The following is a 15,862-nucleotide window of genomic DNA, read 5'->3' as shown; positions in this document are numbered from 1 at the left end:
GGGATTGTTCTGGTCTGCTCTGCTTAGACATGGCCTCACCTCGAGTCCTGGAGGGTTTTGGGCACCACAGTATTAAAAAGATATTAAGTTATTCCAGAGTGTCCACAGGAGGGCCGCAAGGATGGAGAAGAGTCCTGAGAAGCCATATGAGAAGAGGCTGAGGACACTTGGTCTGTTCAGCCTGGAGACCTCATGGCAACTTCCTCGTGAGGGGAAGAGGAGGGACAGGCACTGAGCTGTGGTGGCCGGTGACAGGACCTGAGAGAATGGCCTGAAATTGTGTCGAGGCAGATTTAGGTTGGCTATTAGAGAAAGCCTCTTCATTCAGAGGGTGGCTGGGCACTGGAATAGGCTCCCCAAGGAAGTGGCCACATAACACGCCTGACGAAGTTCAAGGAGCATTTGGACAACACTCAGGGGTACACGGTGGGATTCTTTGGGATGGTCCTGTGCGGAGCCAGTAGCTGGATTCGATGATCCTTGTGGGTCCCATCCAAATCAGCATATTTGATTCCGGGAAATCACGGCAGCCCCGAGCTCACGGCGCCAGCGCTGCCCACCAAGGGGCCGCGGCGGTGAGGGCGCTGCCACGCTCATCATGGCGGCGGAGCGGGCACCACCCACCCGACATGGCGGCCCCGGGGAGGCTCCGACCCGGCGGCGCTGCCCGCCGAGCCTCGGCGGCGGGACCGGGAGCTGCGCGGGCGCCCATCCACCCGCCGTGCGGAGCGGCCCGGGAGCCGCAGGGAACCGCGCCCGCCCTTTGCCATGCGGTGACCGAGCGGCTCGCCCGCCATCGGCGGGAAGATGTCGCCCGCTTGCCCCGGAAGCGCTCGGGCAGGCGCCAACATGGCGTGGCGGTGCTGGGCCCGCGCCGGGGGTCCGCGGCCGCACAGGTGCCGCCGGCACGGCCAGGAACGGGGAGGGTGAGGGAGGGCACAGGCGGCTGGGGCGGGCGGTGCTGACGGTTCGCATGTTTCCCCCGCAGGCTGGCGCTGCTGCTGCTGCAGCCGCGGCGGGGTTTCCGCCGGGCGCGGCCGCGGCCCGAGGAGCCCCCGGCAGCCGCCGCCGAGGCGCGGCCCGGCCCGCCGCTGCCCCGCCGCAGCCTCTGCCCGCCGTCACCCACCGCCGCCGCCGGCCGCCCCTCGCCGCGCCGCCTGGTGAAGCCGCTCCTGTTCGCCGTAGGGGTAAGTGGCTCCTGGGCCGGGTGCTGTGCACGGCTGGGAGGAGCGGGTCGGTAAGGAGCATCTTCCATCGGTGTCAGGGGAATGCTTCCTCCCTGGACTTCGCTGCTCAGACCCTCAAAGTTAACGCAAGGTTCTTGGCTAAAAACTGTATCGTTATAATCAGCTAATACAGTGTAACTTCAGCTCAATCAATAGAAATACCGTAAAGCTATCCCAGTTTCTTTCCATTTCGGTGAACTTAGTAATTTCATTGTTTTGTTTGTAAAATCCAGTTTTGTTTGTGAGCCTTTTTTATAAAGCATCATCTCATGACACTGAACATCCAGTAAACCTGAGGAAATGGCCTGAAGATGCACAAGGAGAAATTTAGATTAGATGTTAGGGAAAAAAAAAAACCAACAGAAGGGGTTGCAAAGCATTGAAACAGGCTGCTGAGAGCAGTCCCATCCCTGGGAAGTGTTCAGAAAACACTCGTGGATGCACTCGAGGACATGGTGAACTCAGTGGTGGTGCTGACATTTGGACTCATGCTCTTCAAGGTGTTTTCCAGCCTTAAGGGCTGTGCCATGCTGTGAGTCCCGAGGTCAGCTCTGCCACAGGTTCCGCTGCCGTGATCGGGAGTGGCATTGCCTGGGATGCCCCGGCCAGGGCCTGAGGCAGGCACTGAGCAGTGCCCGGTATCCCCAGTTTGCTTAGCCTTATCCAGTATCCCCAGTTCACTGATCCTTTTCCCGGTATCCCCATTCACTGCGCCGTGCCCGGTATCCCCAGTACACGGAGCCATTCCCGGTATCCCCAGTACACAGAGCCATTCCCGGTATCCCCAGTACACAGAGCCATGCCCGGTATCCCCAGTACACGGAGCCATGCCCGGTATCCCCATTCACTGAGCTGTGCCTGGTATCCCCATTCACTGAGCTGTGCCCGGTATCCCCATTCACTGAGCTGTGCCCGGTATCCCCATTCACTGAGCTGTGCCCGGTATCCCCATTCACTGAGCCGTGCCCGGTATCCCCATTCACTGAGCCGTGCCTGGTATCCCCATTCACTGCGCCGTGCCCGGTATCCCCAGTACACGGAGCCATGCCCGGTATCCCCATTCACTGCGCCGTGCCCGGTATCCCCAGTACACGGAGCCATGCCCGGTATCCCCATTCACTGATCTGTGCCCGGTATCCCCAGTTCAGTGAGCCATTCCCAGTATCCCCATTCACTGAGCTGTGCCTGGTATCCCCAGTTCAGTGAGCCATTCCCGGTATCCCCATTCACTGAGCCATGCCCAGTATCCCCATTCACTGAGCCATTCCCGGTATCCCCATTCACTGAGCCATTCCCGGTATCCCCAGTTCACTGAGCCATTCCCGGTATCCCCATTCACTGAGCCATTCCCAGTATCCCCATTCACTGAGCTGTGCCTGGTATCCCCATTCACTGAGCCATGCCCGGTATCCCCATTCACTGAGCCGTGCCCGGTATCCCCATTCACTGAGCCATTCCCGGTATCCCCATTCACTGAGCCGTGCCCGGTATCCCCAGTTCACTGAGCCATTCCCAGTATCCCCTGTTCCCTGACCCGTGCCCGGTATCCCCATTCACTGAGCCGTGCCCGGTATCCCCAGTTCACTGACCCGTGCCCGGTATCCCCAGTTCACAGGCTCGGCCTTCGGCTCCGCCGCCATCTGGCAGTATGAGTCGCTCAAGTCGCGCGTCCAGACCTACTTTGAGGAGGCTCGGGCAGACTGGATGGATAAAATGCGGCCGCAGAAGAGAGGAGACTTCAGAAAGCAGGTACACAAAACCAGGCCCGGCTGCTCACACAGGGGCTGAGCCCTGCGAGGCACAGCTTCAGGTCTCTTCTTCTGTGAGCGTGGTTTGTACAACACATCCTTGTCCTGGTTGTTCTGATTTGGAACTTGCAGGAATATTGGCTTCTCAAAAAGTTACAGTGGATAAGTTGACGTGCAAGGAAAACTGATAAAATTAGTTCTAGAAAACTGTAGCTCAATATCACTGTGAAGGTTATAGTGGAAAAATGGAGAAGAATGCCATCTTCACCCAGAACTGCAGGAAGGAGAGGTCAGAAGTAGGAATTTGTTCATCTAAACTAGGTACCTTTTGCTTTTGCACCATAAAAAAAACCCCAACAAATGTTCTTGCTTCATCTTAAGTGCTCTCAAAAGTGAACATGAATTCTCAGGGAACAGAACTAGATTAAATTCTCAGTCTTATGCTTAAGGCTTTTCAGTTCTGTGACTTCTGAAATGCATATTTTCACCCTCTAAACCCTTAAAAATACAAGGTTTTAGAGAGCTTTTTTACTTTAAGAGCTGACACACAAGTACTTTTAAGTTTGGGCAGCAAGAACAAAATAAGTGCTGCAAGATTTGTCATAAATTTAGTTGGCATCCCAAAAATATCAGTCATTTAGTTTTTAATTAAGTATACTTAAACCTAACCTAAACATTCATGTATGCTTGCATTTGTTTCAAGGTTACTACTGGTTTGTGATAGACCAGGCTTGGTGCTCATTCAGGTCTCCTTCCAAGGGAAGTAGGGCTGAGCATGGAGCTGGAGAGGTTTGGGATCCTGGGACACACAGCATGGTGCACACCAGCACTGCTGTGGAAATGGGCACATGGGATAACCCTGGTGGGCAGCAGAGCTCCATGTGGCTCCTTGCTCATGGCCCCCACAAACCCCCAGTGGGCTGGGAGAAGAAGAAAAGCAAGAAAACTTTTGGGGGTGAAGATAAAACAATCACCAAAAAATTATTTAGTAAGTGTGAGAAGAGAGAAGGAAACAAGTGATGCATAGGTAGTCACTCACAATCTCTTGTGGAAAGACCAGTGCCCAACCAGTTCATGAGAAAAATATGTTAAAGCTCCTGAAATCCCCTCTTTTGGGGAGATGCCAATTCCCTATTTGGTAGGGAATATCTCTGGTTAGTTCAGATCACCTGCTTGGTTGTGTCCCCTTCCAACTTGTTGCAACCTGTTGCTGCAGAGTGAGAAATGCAAAATATCTTGATGTTGTGCAGATGTTGTGTTGATGATGTTCTACATTCACCAGAATGTAGAACATTAGTGTGTTCCCAGTACTGTCTTGGTCAAAAATCCAAAACACAGAGCCACGTATAAGCTGCTAGAAGGAAAATTACCTTTATCCCAGCAGACTTTCTTGCTTGGTGTATATGAACTGCAGGGGAGATTATGATCAGCACTTAATATTTTAAATAATTATGTCTTTACACTTTTGTTTTCCTTCAAAATCTGAAGGGGAAGATTTGGTGATTAGCTATCCAAAAAAGAAAACTAAACTGCACTGTTGTTAATAGGCTTAAACTCCCAATCCCCATCTTCAACGGGTAAGTTCTGTTTCTAAGAGTTCAGGATTCCCCTGTTATTTCTGAGGGCATATAATCCTTGTATTTTAGAAAAATCATATCTGTTCTGTGTTCTTATACTGAAGACTATCCTCTGCCAGATAATAAACAAAAAATGCAATGAAGTTGTTACTTTAATATCAAACAGTGAATACTTTCTTTCATACAGCATTGTATCCCCTGCCTCCAACCTGCAGATAATTTTTATGACATTGTCCCCATCAATATGGTTGGAAGGTCATTGAGGTAGCAAAAAATATATGTCCAAAACGATTACAAAAGCTGAGGAAGGGAAAGGGGGGTGCAATTTGTCTGTGGCCTGACTGCACTCAAAATAAACTTTTTCAGGGGTTTTAAGCTTGGAGGAGGGCTGGGTGAGCTGGACGCAAGGGGGAATGGATTCCACATCTTGTGAGCCACCTCTGCAAAAGTGATCCTGGCACAAAAGTGGCATCACTCAAAGGTGGGTGGTGTGATGTTAGCATTAGGGTGAGGCTTAGTCGAGGCAGGATTTATGCTAACTTTGGCTAATCTGCTAAAGTCAGCATTATGGGCTAGATCTTTGTTTAATGCAAGCAGGGTAAACCCACTGGAGTTGTGCAGAAGGATATAGCCCCATTCTTTTTGGGGAAACTCTTCATCCATATTGGGTATTTTATGAAAAGGAGGGTAGATAGTTTTTCTTCAGTAAGGAAATGTCAACTTGAAAAGCTAAAGCAATCAGAAGTAAAAAAATTGAAACCAATTTACTTCACAGATTTCAAACAAATGCTTTCCATTCTTTAAAATGTATGAGCTTTACCTGGCTGTTTCTGAAATTGCAAGTGCTTCATGGTGGCATTGATGGACAACACTTCTGTTCCAGGTTAACAGCTGGTGGAATAACCTGACTGAGGGTCAGCGGACTGTGACAGGTTTGTGTTAGCTTACAAGTATTAGACATTCACAGGAAGAGAAATATGGCAAACAGGTACAGTATACTAAAACAGATGGCTTTCATACCGTGTTTAGGTTGTTGGGCACAAAGCATGTGGAAATTTACACCTGCACATACACTATCTCTGCTACTGCTCCTTCTCACAAACTATTTTTTGTATGCCTTAAAAAAGTTCCTGTGCATCTGTGTGAGAGAGTGTGGAGGATTAAGTAGAATCCACCCCCAGCAATATTTTGCTCATGAATTATAAAAAACAGCAAATGCTCTTAGAAGAAATAGGTGGATATAGAATTATAAAAAACAGCAAATGCTCTTAGAAGAAATAGGTGGATATATTCCACTGAAATGTGGGAATTAAAAATTCCCTAAGAGTTACATATTTGCAGTATGACATATGAAAAGTAGCAAAAATTTAGCCTTTGAGCTTTCCTTTGGTTATAATGCAGTTCTGATTGGTTACCCTAATGCCAAATCCCTGAGATAAATGTAATGTGTCCAAGAAAATTGATGAGAGCTTGATTCAAATCCAATAGCTGAGCCCTGTCTCTTGCTATATATTCTATATTAAGTATTTACTGAATCTCTATTAGCAGGTTGTTAGTGTAAGGTTACTTAAATGCCATTTAAGTTGTTTCACCTTTCATGTTTCCTGGTATTATAAAACATTTTAAATGCCTAAATGCTTGGACAGAAATAGAGAAGGCACTTTAAACAAGAAGTAATACATTTTCATTATGTTTCCAATAATTTACACTCCTATTCAAAGTAAAATAAGATAGCAATAACATCTGTGAAGTAAAAAAGCTGTATTTGCTGTCTCCCAAAGGTCACAAAGCCAATTCAACTTTGCAGTTTTCTTAAAACCAAAACTCCCCCCCAGAAAGGGACAGGATATGTAGTGTGTATTTGTATGGTTCCCCCAGTGCTCTCCTCTTGTGCAGTTAAATGCAACTGTGCAGTAGATCAGTGGCATTTAGAAATAAATAGCAAGAGGGGCAGGAAATGGGACCTCTTAGCTGGCTCCTTTTTCATTGATTCTGCAATAGAATGTAGCAGTTTGAAACCATAGCTTGGACCTTCTCAGCACAGATCTTTGTGGACATTCATTACACTGTGTGTCAGAACAGTTGCAATTAAATGTCATATTTCTGAAAGACTTCCTCTATATAAATGTAGCTTTCAGTGTTTTTCATTGCTTTTTCTAAACTGTGTACAAAGTAAGAAGTGGATATTGCTTTTAACAGAATTGTAAAGAAAACGTACAATTCTACAAGCTGGCTTTTTAAATACTTGCTTTCAGTAAGCATTATGGTGTATTACATTGGTAATTTGCTTTTATACTTTCTTTTCCCCTCTTGTTAGGTATCATAGCTGCAAATGTCTTTGTGTTCTGTTTGTGGAGACTGCCTGGCATGCGACGGTTTATGTTTACATATTTCACCTCAAATCCATCCTCCAGTAAGTGAACAGTAATTCAGGTGCTTTTCCTGCACAGAGGTGTAATAGAACTCTGATGATGCTGCAGAAGGCTCAGGTGGCATGTGGCTTACTTGGAGCTCCATCACCCACAAGCAATCTCAGTCCTGCTCAAACACATTATTCCATCGAGGCAGGAAGTGCTTTGAGGGGAACAATGTTAAGAGTAATGGATCTGATTTTTTAAAACAAACACAACTGGTGCTGTTCTAAATATTGTAACATCAGAACTGTTGCCTGCTATCTGGCCTTTTCCTGCCTTCAGTGGGATGCAGCTCCTGCCTGAATAAAGGTGAGAGAGGCTTTTCCCAGTGACAGCAGCCAAACTGCTTTCTTGGACAGAGTGCAAATCAAGGCACTCAGTGAAGGAGTACTATTGCTGTACTACATAATGCCATTCATAAACTAGACTCAAATGTGATTATTTCCCCCCTTTAATGTTCTGTGGGATGCAGACAGAGCCATCATCAGTCATGTGCTTGCATGCTTTCATCAGTAGACAAGGATTAGTCTGTAGGTTGTGTACAGTCCTTGCTTCAAAGCTGTGCTTTCAATCACATTGGGAACACCCAAACAAACCCAAGCACCAACTTGGCTTTCACTGTGTATGAAATGTGCTGAAGATATTAACCTAGAAAAAAATTTAGTAATATTTAAAAAATGAGGTTTCATTTTTACAGCAGAGAAAAGAATTAAAAGGACAAGGAGACAAACTTGTTTGGAAGGTACTTCCTGCTACATCTTAATTTCTGCTGAAAAAGTGGAAACTCAGCCAGTTCCCCCACACACTCCAAAGCAAAAGATATCTGCTGCCCAGATCTGAGCCTGTCACCCCAAACACTCCTGTTTTAAATAATGTTGACCTTCAAACCTGCTAATTGGCTTGTTTGCACTTTCAAGGCTGCCATTTCAGTGAGGAGAGCTAGTAGCTTTTGCAGAAAGGAAAACTGTTTTTCTCTGAGGTCATCTATGTTGCAAATTCATTTTATATGGCTGCTCATGTACTAAAAATCCTTCATCATATACATATATAAATGAAATACTTTTTTCTTTTTCAAAGCATAGAACATAGGTCATAATGTTTTCTATGAAACAGTCCCCTGTAGGTAACTAAGACTATTATTACAACTTTGGGGTATATGTTCTTGCTTTGCAAAAGGCATTGCTTAGAATTGGAAATTTGTTCCATTGCTGGGTTTACATCCTAGCTTGTATTTGAGAATCTAGACATAATTATCCTATAGTGTTTCTTGATGCATTTCTAGTCTTTGTGATGTGTAAGTTGAAGCAAATTAAAATGCTGACTTCATATGCATTGCTTCTCTCTTTTGTAGGAGCCCTGTGTTCTCCCATGCTGCTCTCTACATTTAGTCACTTCTCTCTCTTCCACATGGCAGCAAATATGTATGTTCTGTGGAGCTTTTCCAGCAGCATTGTCTCTCTTCTGGGCTGTGAGCAGTTCATTGCAGTGTACCTTTCTGCTGGTAAGGTTAAATATATATATATTTACAACACTTAAAAAATATAAATATGTGTTCAAAAAGTAAAATGTGTGCTTGGTTAATAGATATATGAGGACAGATGGCCATTGTTCAGTCCCACACATTGCTTTATACTAAAGGCAGTACTACTTTGCTGTCATACAGATTTTTGGTGGGTTTAAGATACTGGGCTTTAAAATATAAAACTGTATCTGGTTTTAATTCCTGCTTTACTACCAAAATCAAACAGCTGTTAATCCAGTTTCTTGGAATTTTTGTGACAAGAGATGACAGTTAATTTGTATTTTCTGATGCTGGTCTGCATTGCTGCCATGATTTCCAGTAGTAATTTCTCTTTTTCAGGGGTTATCTCCACTTTTGTCAGTTATGTTGCTAAAATGGCCACGGGAAGGTTTGAACCATCCCTTGGAGCTGTAAGTACCTTGGAATATGAGAGACTCATCATGATCTTCGAAGCCAGTTTGAAAGCCTGCTCTATTCTTTCACCTCTTTAAAAGCCAAGAGTATGTTTGGGGTAGTGGACACTAGAAAGGCTTACCACAGTCAAGTAACCATGTACAAACTGGTTCTCCTGAACTGGTTCTCCTGTGCAACAGCTTGTCTGTTCTTCAGAAATGTTCCCTCTGCTGCAGCAGCTGCCCAGAACTAGCACCACTTAATGCTGAGGGTTGGAAATGAGTCCTGAACAGCAGGAGCTCTTGTCCCTGAGCAGATCTGTTACGTAACTTTTTATTGCAAAAATGGTATTTTGTAATTGTGTAGCAGTCTTCTCTAATTAAAAATAGAATACTTTGGAAAGAGATAATGTAATCAGACAATCAAACTCAGCATGTGATCCCAATGGAAGTTGTAGGGCATGCTGTGCAGGAAGGGCAGCACTCCTGCCAAAAGTCTCACACGATGAACAATATGAGGCAGGCTGAGGAGCTTCTGTAGCTGCCAGTTCTTTCCAAGTGTTTTTAGTAGTAGAACATTTTAAAACACTTAACTTGCATTAAATTTGAGGTTAACCTAGGCATTTGCCAGGTTTTAAAGGCTTAACTTACTAAACTGAATAATTTTGATAAAAGCCCAAAGTCAGATTCTCATTATTCTGTTAGAATGAAAAAAACTCTTTAGCTGTGCTGAAGTTAGAACTTTTGGAAATGCTGTATGTGTATTGTCCCTTTGTCTCATGAATGAATTATATCAGGAGTAAATTACTTTCCCTTAGTCTTACTGGTCTGAACTTACTGAAATTACCACACATTGCATTAGTTTGCTGCATTCAGAGCCTTTCCATTGAGATTATTTCAGGGATACAAAACCCCATGGTCAATTTAGTGTACAGTCCAGGGAGTTACTTGTTTCATTGACAGAAGATTTTTGTTCCTGTCCATGTATTCTTTTCCTTGGTTTTGTACAAGCTTCAGAATGATTTTGCTTCATCAGATATGTCTATGCTTGATTAATAAATATTAGATTTCTAGGGTTTACTTGAGAAACAGCACATTTCCAGAAATCGTTATCTTAAATTTAGGATTGGGTATTTCTTAATTATGTTAGAGGATTTGAAGGATGTTTTTCCCCAGTATTTATAATTCCAGATATTGAAATTAAATAGTGGCGTGTTGTTTTATTTTTATTTGGAACTTTTCTGTGATGACAGAAGATGGATGTACTTTGAGTTTTGCCACAGGGCTGCATTTGAAAATAAAAGCTAAAAGGAAATCAGGTTCACATGCAGAAAAATATATTATCCCTTATGTAACATGTTAGCTTGCTTTGATGTATTTTCCTGTGTTTGCAGTCAGGAGCTATAATGACTGTCCTTGCAGCCGTGTGCACGAAGATGCCAGAAGCAAAACTGGCCATCATCCTCCTTCCAATGTTCACATTTACAGCAGGAAGTGTAAGTGCCTTTGGACTTCAAAGAAATGCTACTCTCAAAACATTTCCCCCTTTCTCCTCAGTATCCTCTTCCTCTGTGTTTCTAAGCTGTTAAATGTATTTTGAAAGAGAAGAGGGCTCATAGAAGTCACAGGGAATTCTGAATTGGTGCAGCCTAGCAGAGGCATTACAGCAGAGTGTGGTGAATTCAGAATTATCCTAAATACCATCCTCCATGGGTCTGTTTCAGATCTAATCCCAAGAAGTGAAAGAAGCTGGGAGGGAGTCAGGTTCACCTGTCTGAGGAAACCTAGATACACATCCTGTTCTTTCTGATGGGTGATATTTTTATAGTAGCACTTGAAACAGGCTGCTGTAAAACTGGTATGTGGTCTTTAAAGAAAAATTTATCAATATGAGAAACACAGAATTTCACTTCTTGAGATTATATTCCAGCCCTGGAGGAACATTTGCCTTCTCATATCATCTTTTGATACTTTCAGGAACACATTTGGAATTAGAAGTAAGCTCCTAAGACTTGTCTTTGTGTGTAGTACTAGGACTCCTTTTTTTTTTTTTTTTTTTGTTTCATTAAGTTGTTTTATGCACATCCACTGCCACATTTAAGAAAAGCTTCTCATGTATATCTCTACTTGCTTTAATAAGTTAATCATGTTTGGTCCACTACTTAAAAGGTGTTTTACTGCTTAAAGCAGTTAAGCCAGGTCATTCCAAGATCATGAGATTTAATACTCTTTGTAAGTGAAGCTTATAGATTTGAACAAACATTCTTAGATGTAGCCTTCATGTTTTTCTTGCACTTCTGCTTGGGTTGACCTGGGGTTTTTTGCATGCTACCCTTTAACTGCATCTTTCTTTTAAAGGTGGCCAGGGTGGAAATACAGGCAGAGCCACAGAAAGCATTGCCCAGAAAAAAGCATTGCCATGGGCAAGTGCTCACTGCAAAACAGGAGCAATATCAGCTATTGCAGTAGAAACATTGGAATGATTTTGGCCCAACTATGTAATTGTAAAATTGTTTATCTAAACTTTACATAGTCCTTTAATCTACCTTACCTATACTGTGATGAGCTTTCAAATGAAACAAGCCAGTGTAACAATGGAGCTTCTATTCTAACACTCATGCTTAAGGAAAAATCCTGCCTAAAGTACCATTTCATCCTAGCATTAAATCTGTCAGTCTTTATGAAATGAGGCATTTAGTAAAGTCTTGCTGTTGACAGTTCTGGTGCCTTTGCCTGAAGATGGTACAGCAGCAGCTCCTGCTGCTCTGCTGTGGAGTTGTTCACTGCCTTCCTGATTTTCTGCCTTCCAACCAATGTTTCTATGAGATAAGATAACAGGGATGCTGCCTCACATGTTCCATCCACTAGAGAGTTGTGTTCAGGAGCACAGATGCACATAAATCTAAGCTACATCAGAATTAGAGAATGAGAATGTTGCAATTACATATTTTGTGGTGTCTTTTATAGCATGTGCTCCTTCAAGTATTTTTTGTTTCCTCCTGACCCAAGTTTGGAATGTATTTGTAGCTTTAAAAATGAAGATTGGAAGAGACTGAGTGTTCAGAAAGGACACATTCCCACCCTGCACTATTCTGTAGCTGCTCACATCTGTATTTTGACCACACAATACAATTGGAGACTGAGTCTCTTGTTTTAAAACAACTTTTTTGCAGTAATTTCTTCGATATAAAATCTATAGGATGTTTTTGATTCCAAATTTTTGCTCTGTGCTAGAATAGAAAACTGTTATCAGTGGCCATTTTGTGCTGTGACTGATCCTGTCCATTCCATGTTCTCTCCTTTTAGGCTTTAAAAGCCATAATTGCATTTGACACTGCAGGGCTTGTTTTAGGCTGGAGACTTTTTGACCATGCTGCACACCTTGGAGGAGCTCTCTTTGGAATGTAAGTCTGTATTTACTAATTCTGTTTTGTATTTAAATTATTCCTGTATTTTTCTCTCTTCCTGTTGCTGAAGTGTGGGGTTTTTTCTGTAAAGTTGTCTTAACTAGCAATGAGTACAACTCAGTGTTACCCTTTTAGTGCTGTAAATTTTTGTGGAAAACATTGTTAACTGATGAGCTGAAAGGATTGAGCTGAACTGCCACAGAATCATGGATTAAATGTCAGGTGGTCCTGTAACCTGGCCTGGCTGTTTCTGTCCTGCACTTGCCAGCACATTGAAGAGAGTCACAGGGCAGAGAAGATTCCCACAAAACACAGAATAGACAAATTAAAATAACTTTAGAGAGCTAAAGATGTCTTTGTGTCAGTGTTTTTCCTCTAATTGCAAATTTACAGAGAGCTACAGAGTTAATAAAAGCTCAGGCCAAATTCCTTTGAGCAGCCTCTAGTGCAGTTTTCTCAGTGTTGCTGTATTGCCTTTGTGGGGACAAATTAGTAAATTAGTTCTTCCTAATTAGTAAGAACTACTAGAAACAAGTTTGTAGGAAACAGTTCTGTATTGTTCCATGTTTGAACTACATTGAATTTTTCCCTTTCTACCCAATTGCAGACCTGTTGCTAGGTGCATTTTTAATATTTTATGTAGGCATTTGAAAAGGCTACCTGAGATTTCACTAGGCCACACTTAAAGGCAAACCAGCTTGTAATTCCCTATTTCTTGGCTTTGGTGTCAGTAAGCCCTGTGCTGTACAGCCTCCTTTTCTCCCTGTCTCTGCTATCACAAATGCATCTGATGTAGTCTTGTTGATTCAGAACTGCTTTCTGTCCTGATGGATCTGAATCAGCTTGTTCATTGTGAGGAGGAACAGTCTGCATTGGTAAGGCAGATTCACATATTAAAAGAGAATAGCAGTTGCAGTAGAAATGGTCTGGAGTTGGCAAGTTTCTTGCTTTCCTCACCTACATATTTATACCTGTTTGTTCTACTAAGTGATGATTTTGATCACTTCATCCTAAAAGAGAAAGGGCCTTATTTAGGGCCTATGTTGAATGGCAAAAGTATTTTCTATACATTGCCTCCCACTTTAGAAATCAGCTGTCTGATTTAAAGGGATGGCCAGTTCACTGGCTGCTGGCTCACAGAAAAGTGCTTTTGTTCCTCAGGATTCAGGTGTGGAGTTGGGCTTGGCAGAGAACCTTCAACCTCTTTCCATGTGGTTGCTTCCCCTCATGCCTCTCCTCCATAACCTCCATTGCTAATCACTTCTGTTGATATTCATGTATTAGCATATGTAATTGTCTGGGAATATAAACAAAGCTAGAACACTTTGATAGATTCATCTTTAGGTGCAAATAGAAGAAAATTCATTTTGAATGGAACGTGGTTGTTCTTTATGGGGCACTTGTATTTATATAGGAGAAGAAAGAACACTTTTCCTTGGTGTTGTCAGTAAGGATCAGCACAAGCAACACAACTGTTTTAACAGTCATTCATATAGAGATATTTTTTTATGCCTTTCTAAGTGGAAATCACAACAGCTTGAAATTAAAGGCAGGAAAACTGTTCATTCTCAGGATTGAGACAAACAAGAACAACAAAGTTAACTGTTTGCAGTCAAGAGAATGAGTGGCTTACCTGCTGTTTTGCAGGCATATTGTTCTTTGTGCCTTAGTTTATCTTGTCTCTTACACTGAGTATTTCCTGGGTTTCAGGCTCAGCCTGTTTTCCCTCAGATGCAGAGGGAAGTCACAGTTAACTTTAACCATGGCTTTCTTTCCCAGGTGGTATGTGACTTATGGCCACGAGCTCATCTGGAAGAACAGAGAACCACTGGTGAAAGCTTGGCATGAAATGAGGACAAAGAACACAGGAAAGGGAGGAGGTGGAAGATCTAACTGATTCTAATCCTAGAGATTCCTCGTGCCCAAGTGGTATCTTACTTGAAGACATGGGATTGAATTGGTTTTGAAGGTGTTTTTGCTACTCCACATTAAGCCTCTAAGGAGCTGAAGTTTCTAATGTAACAAAATTATGTTACAAAAATTCATACCCATAGAAAATGAACTCTTTCAAAGGTGGAACAATAAAGGTTTTTATCCTATTGCTTTCTGAAGTAACAGTCCGCATTACCTTTTCAAAGGTGGAATAAAACATGTTTTTCAATTAAGTGACCTAGATCTCTGTTAAAGAAAATGAAAATGGGATGCAACTGGTTAATATTAGCAAGATAAACATTTTCAGAACTGAGGAATTTAATGGATCACAGACCCCTAATGTCTGCCAGACAATACAAGGTGCTTTCCTAGAAGGGAAAGTGGGACTCAAATAAGGCTAATATGGTGAAGTTCAGTGGTTTTTGTTGTTGAAAATATTGGATGAAGTGAGGCAGTGGTCTTGTTTGATTTGAAACTTGAAATACATGTAGCAAGAGTGGATTGTTTGCCAAGGCTTATGTACTGGTTTGATGGTCCAGCTTTGTCACCTGTGGTTTATTCAACTTGTGGTTTTCTTTTCTGTTGAGTTCCAGCAAGCTTTTAGATCTTATTAGATTTTACTACAATGATATATCCTTTTCATAATGACATGCAGGGGAAGAATGACATACTGTGGTTTTTGATATTCTGCCATGACTTACAGTCCTTTCTGTATTCTTTCACTACTTTGATTTGGGGGTGGGGTAGAGGGATATTCTTTAAGCTGTGCTGTATTGTTAGTTTTCTTTAAGTTTTTTTCTAAGAACTTTAAACCTGTAACATATGGTTCAGAATCTGCCAGTTTTAGAAAATAAGCAGCTTCAGCAAAAATAGATGAGGTGCCTGAAATCAGCAATGCTGTAAACAGAAGTAGCTGCTACAGTAAACCTGAGGGTAGTACCATGACCAGTGTTCCTATTTACAAGTGAAAATTGGATTTGGGGTGTGCTGCTACTCTGTGCCTGTCATGCAGGGCTGATACTGAACCCATTGCCAAAGGCTGAGGAATTTTCCCAGACACAAGCTGGTGGCTTCAAGCCCTTTAACTGTTTCCTGTCAGCTGAGTTAGTCCTTCCACATGGACTGACCTGCCAAAGAACATGTTCATTTGTAAGAAGCAACTTTGTAGGTGTTTTTACTTTATAGCAGTGCCTCACATAAAATAAATTTCTGTGGGGAAAGGGAATACATAATGCTAAGTGGCACCAGCTTTAATAGATGATGGAGTACAAAATTGGTGTAAAGTCCCTGTCCCAGGCCAGTGCTTGTTTAATTTTTTTCTCTTCATCAGAAAAAGGAGGCACTTGAGGATGTGTAACTTCATGTGCCTGGTGACGTAAACACTTAAAAATGAAGGAGCTGGAGTAGCTAATATTCCTCTGCTCTGCTCCTGGAGTTTTATGGCCTTCAGTCTCCAGTCTATCACTCCCCTTTCCTGCTCTGTGCTGGAGTATTTTGGCCAAGCATGGCTGTTGCCAGAGCTTCAGGCACAGTGCAGCCCTGCCTGCAGCAGAGAGAGGGCAGCGGAACGCACAGCGCAGTGCACACAGCACACACAGCCCAGCACAGCCCAGCACAGCACAGCACACACAGCACACACAGCAC

General features: G+C 43.1%; 1 protein-coding gene across 1 annotated transcript; it reads left to right on the top strand.

Moving 5' to 3' along the window:
* Positions 1–849: 849 nt before the first annotated feature.
* Positions 850–14,451, top strand: PARL (presenilin associated rhomboid like). The gene is made up of 10 exons (XM_058812477.1): positions 850–926; positions 989–1,187; positions 2,835–2,975; positions 5,435–5,483; positions 6,869–6,964; positions 8,317–8,466; positions 8,827–8,897; positions 10,274–10,375; positions 12,186–12,283; positions 14,066–14,451. The coding sequence occupies exons 1-10, from the start codon at positions 850–852 to the stop codon at positions 14,181–14,183; spliced, it is 1,101 nt and encodes a 366-aa protein (XP_058668460.1). The 3' UTR covers positions 14,184–14,451.
* The last annotated feature ends 1,411 nt before the right edge of the window (positions 14,452–15,862 follow it).

The sequence above is a fragment of the Ammospiza caudacuta genome, chromosome 11 (genome assembly GCF_027887145.1).
Source record: "Ammospiza caudacuta isolate bAmmCau1 chromosome 11, bAmmCau1.pri, whole genome shotgun sequence".
Classification (NCBI taxonomy): Eukaryota; Metazoa; Chordata; class Aves; order Passeriformes; family Passerellidae; genus Ammospiza; species Ammospiza caudacuta.
This window is presented reverse-complemented; position numbering and strand designations above follow the sequence as displayed.

Excerpts from the sequence above, each read along its gene's own strand:
- PARL (XM_058812477.1), top strand. The coding sequence starts at position 850 with ATGGCGTGGCGGTGCTGGGCCCGCGCCGGGGGTCCGCGGCCGCACAGG. Across the intron at positions 6,965-8,316 it reads CACCTCAAATCCATCCTCCA|GAGCCCTGTGTTCTCCCATG; the intron begins GTAAGTGAACAG and ends TCTCTTTTGTAG. Across the intron at positions 12,284-14,065 it reads GGAGGAGCTCTCTTTGGAAT|GTGGTATGTGACTTATGGCC; the intron begins GTAAGTCTGTAT and ends TTTCTTTCCCAG.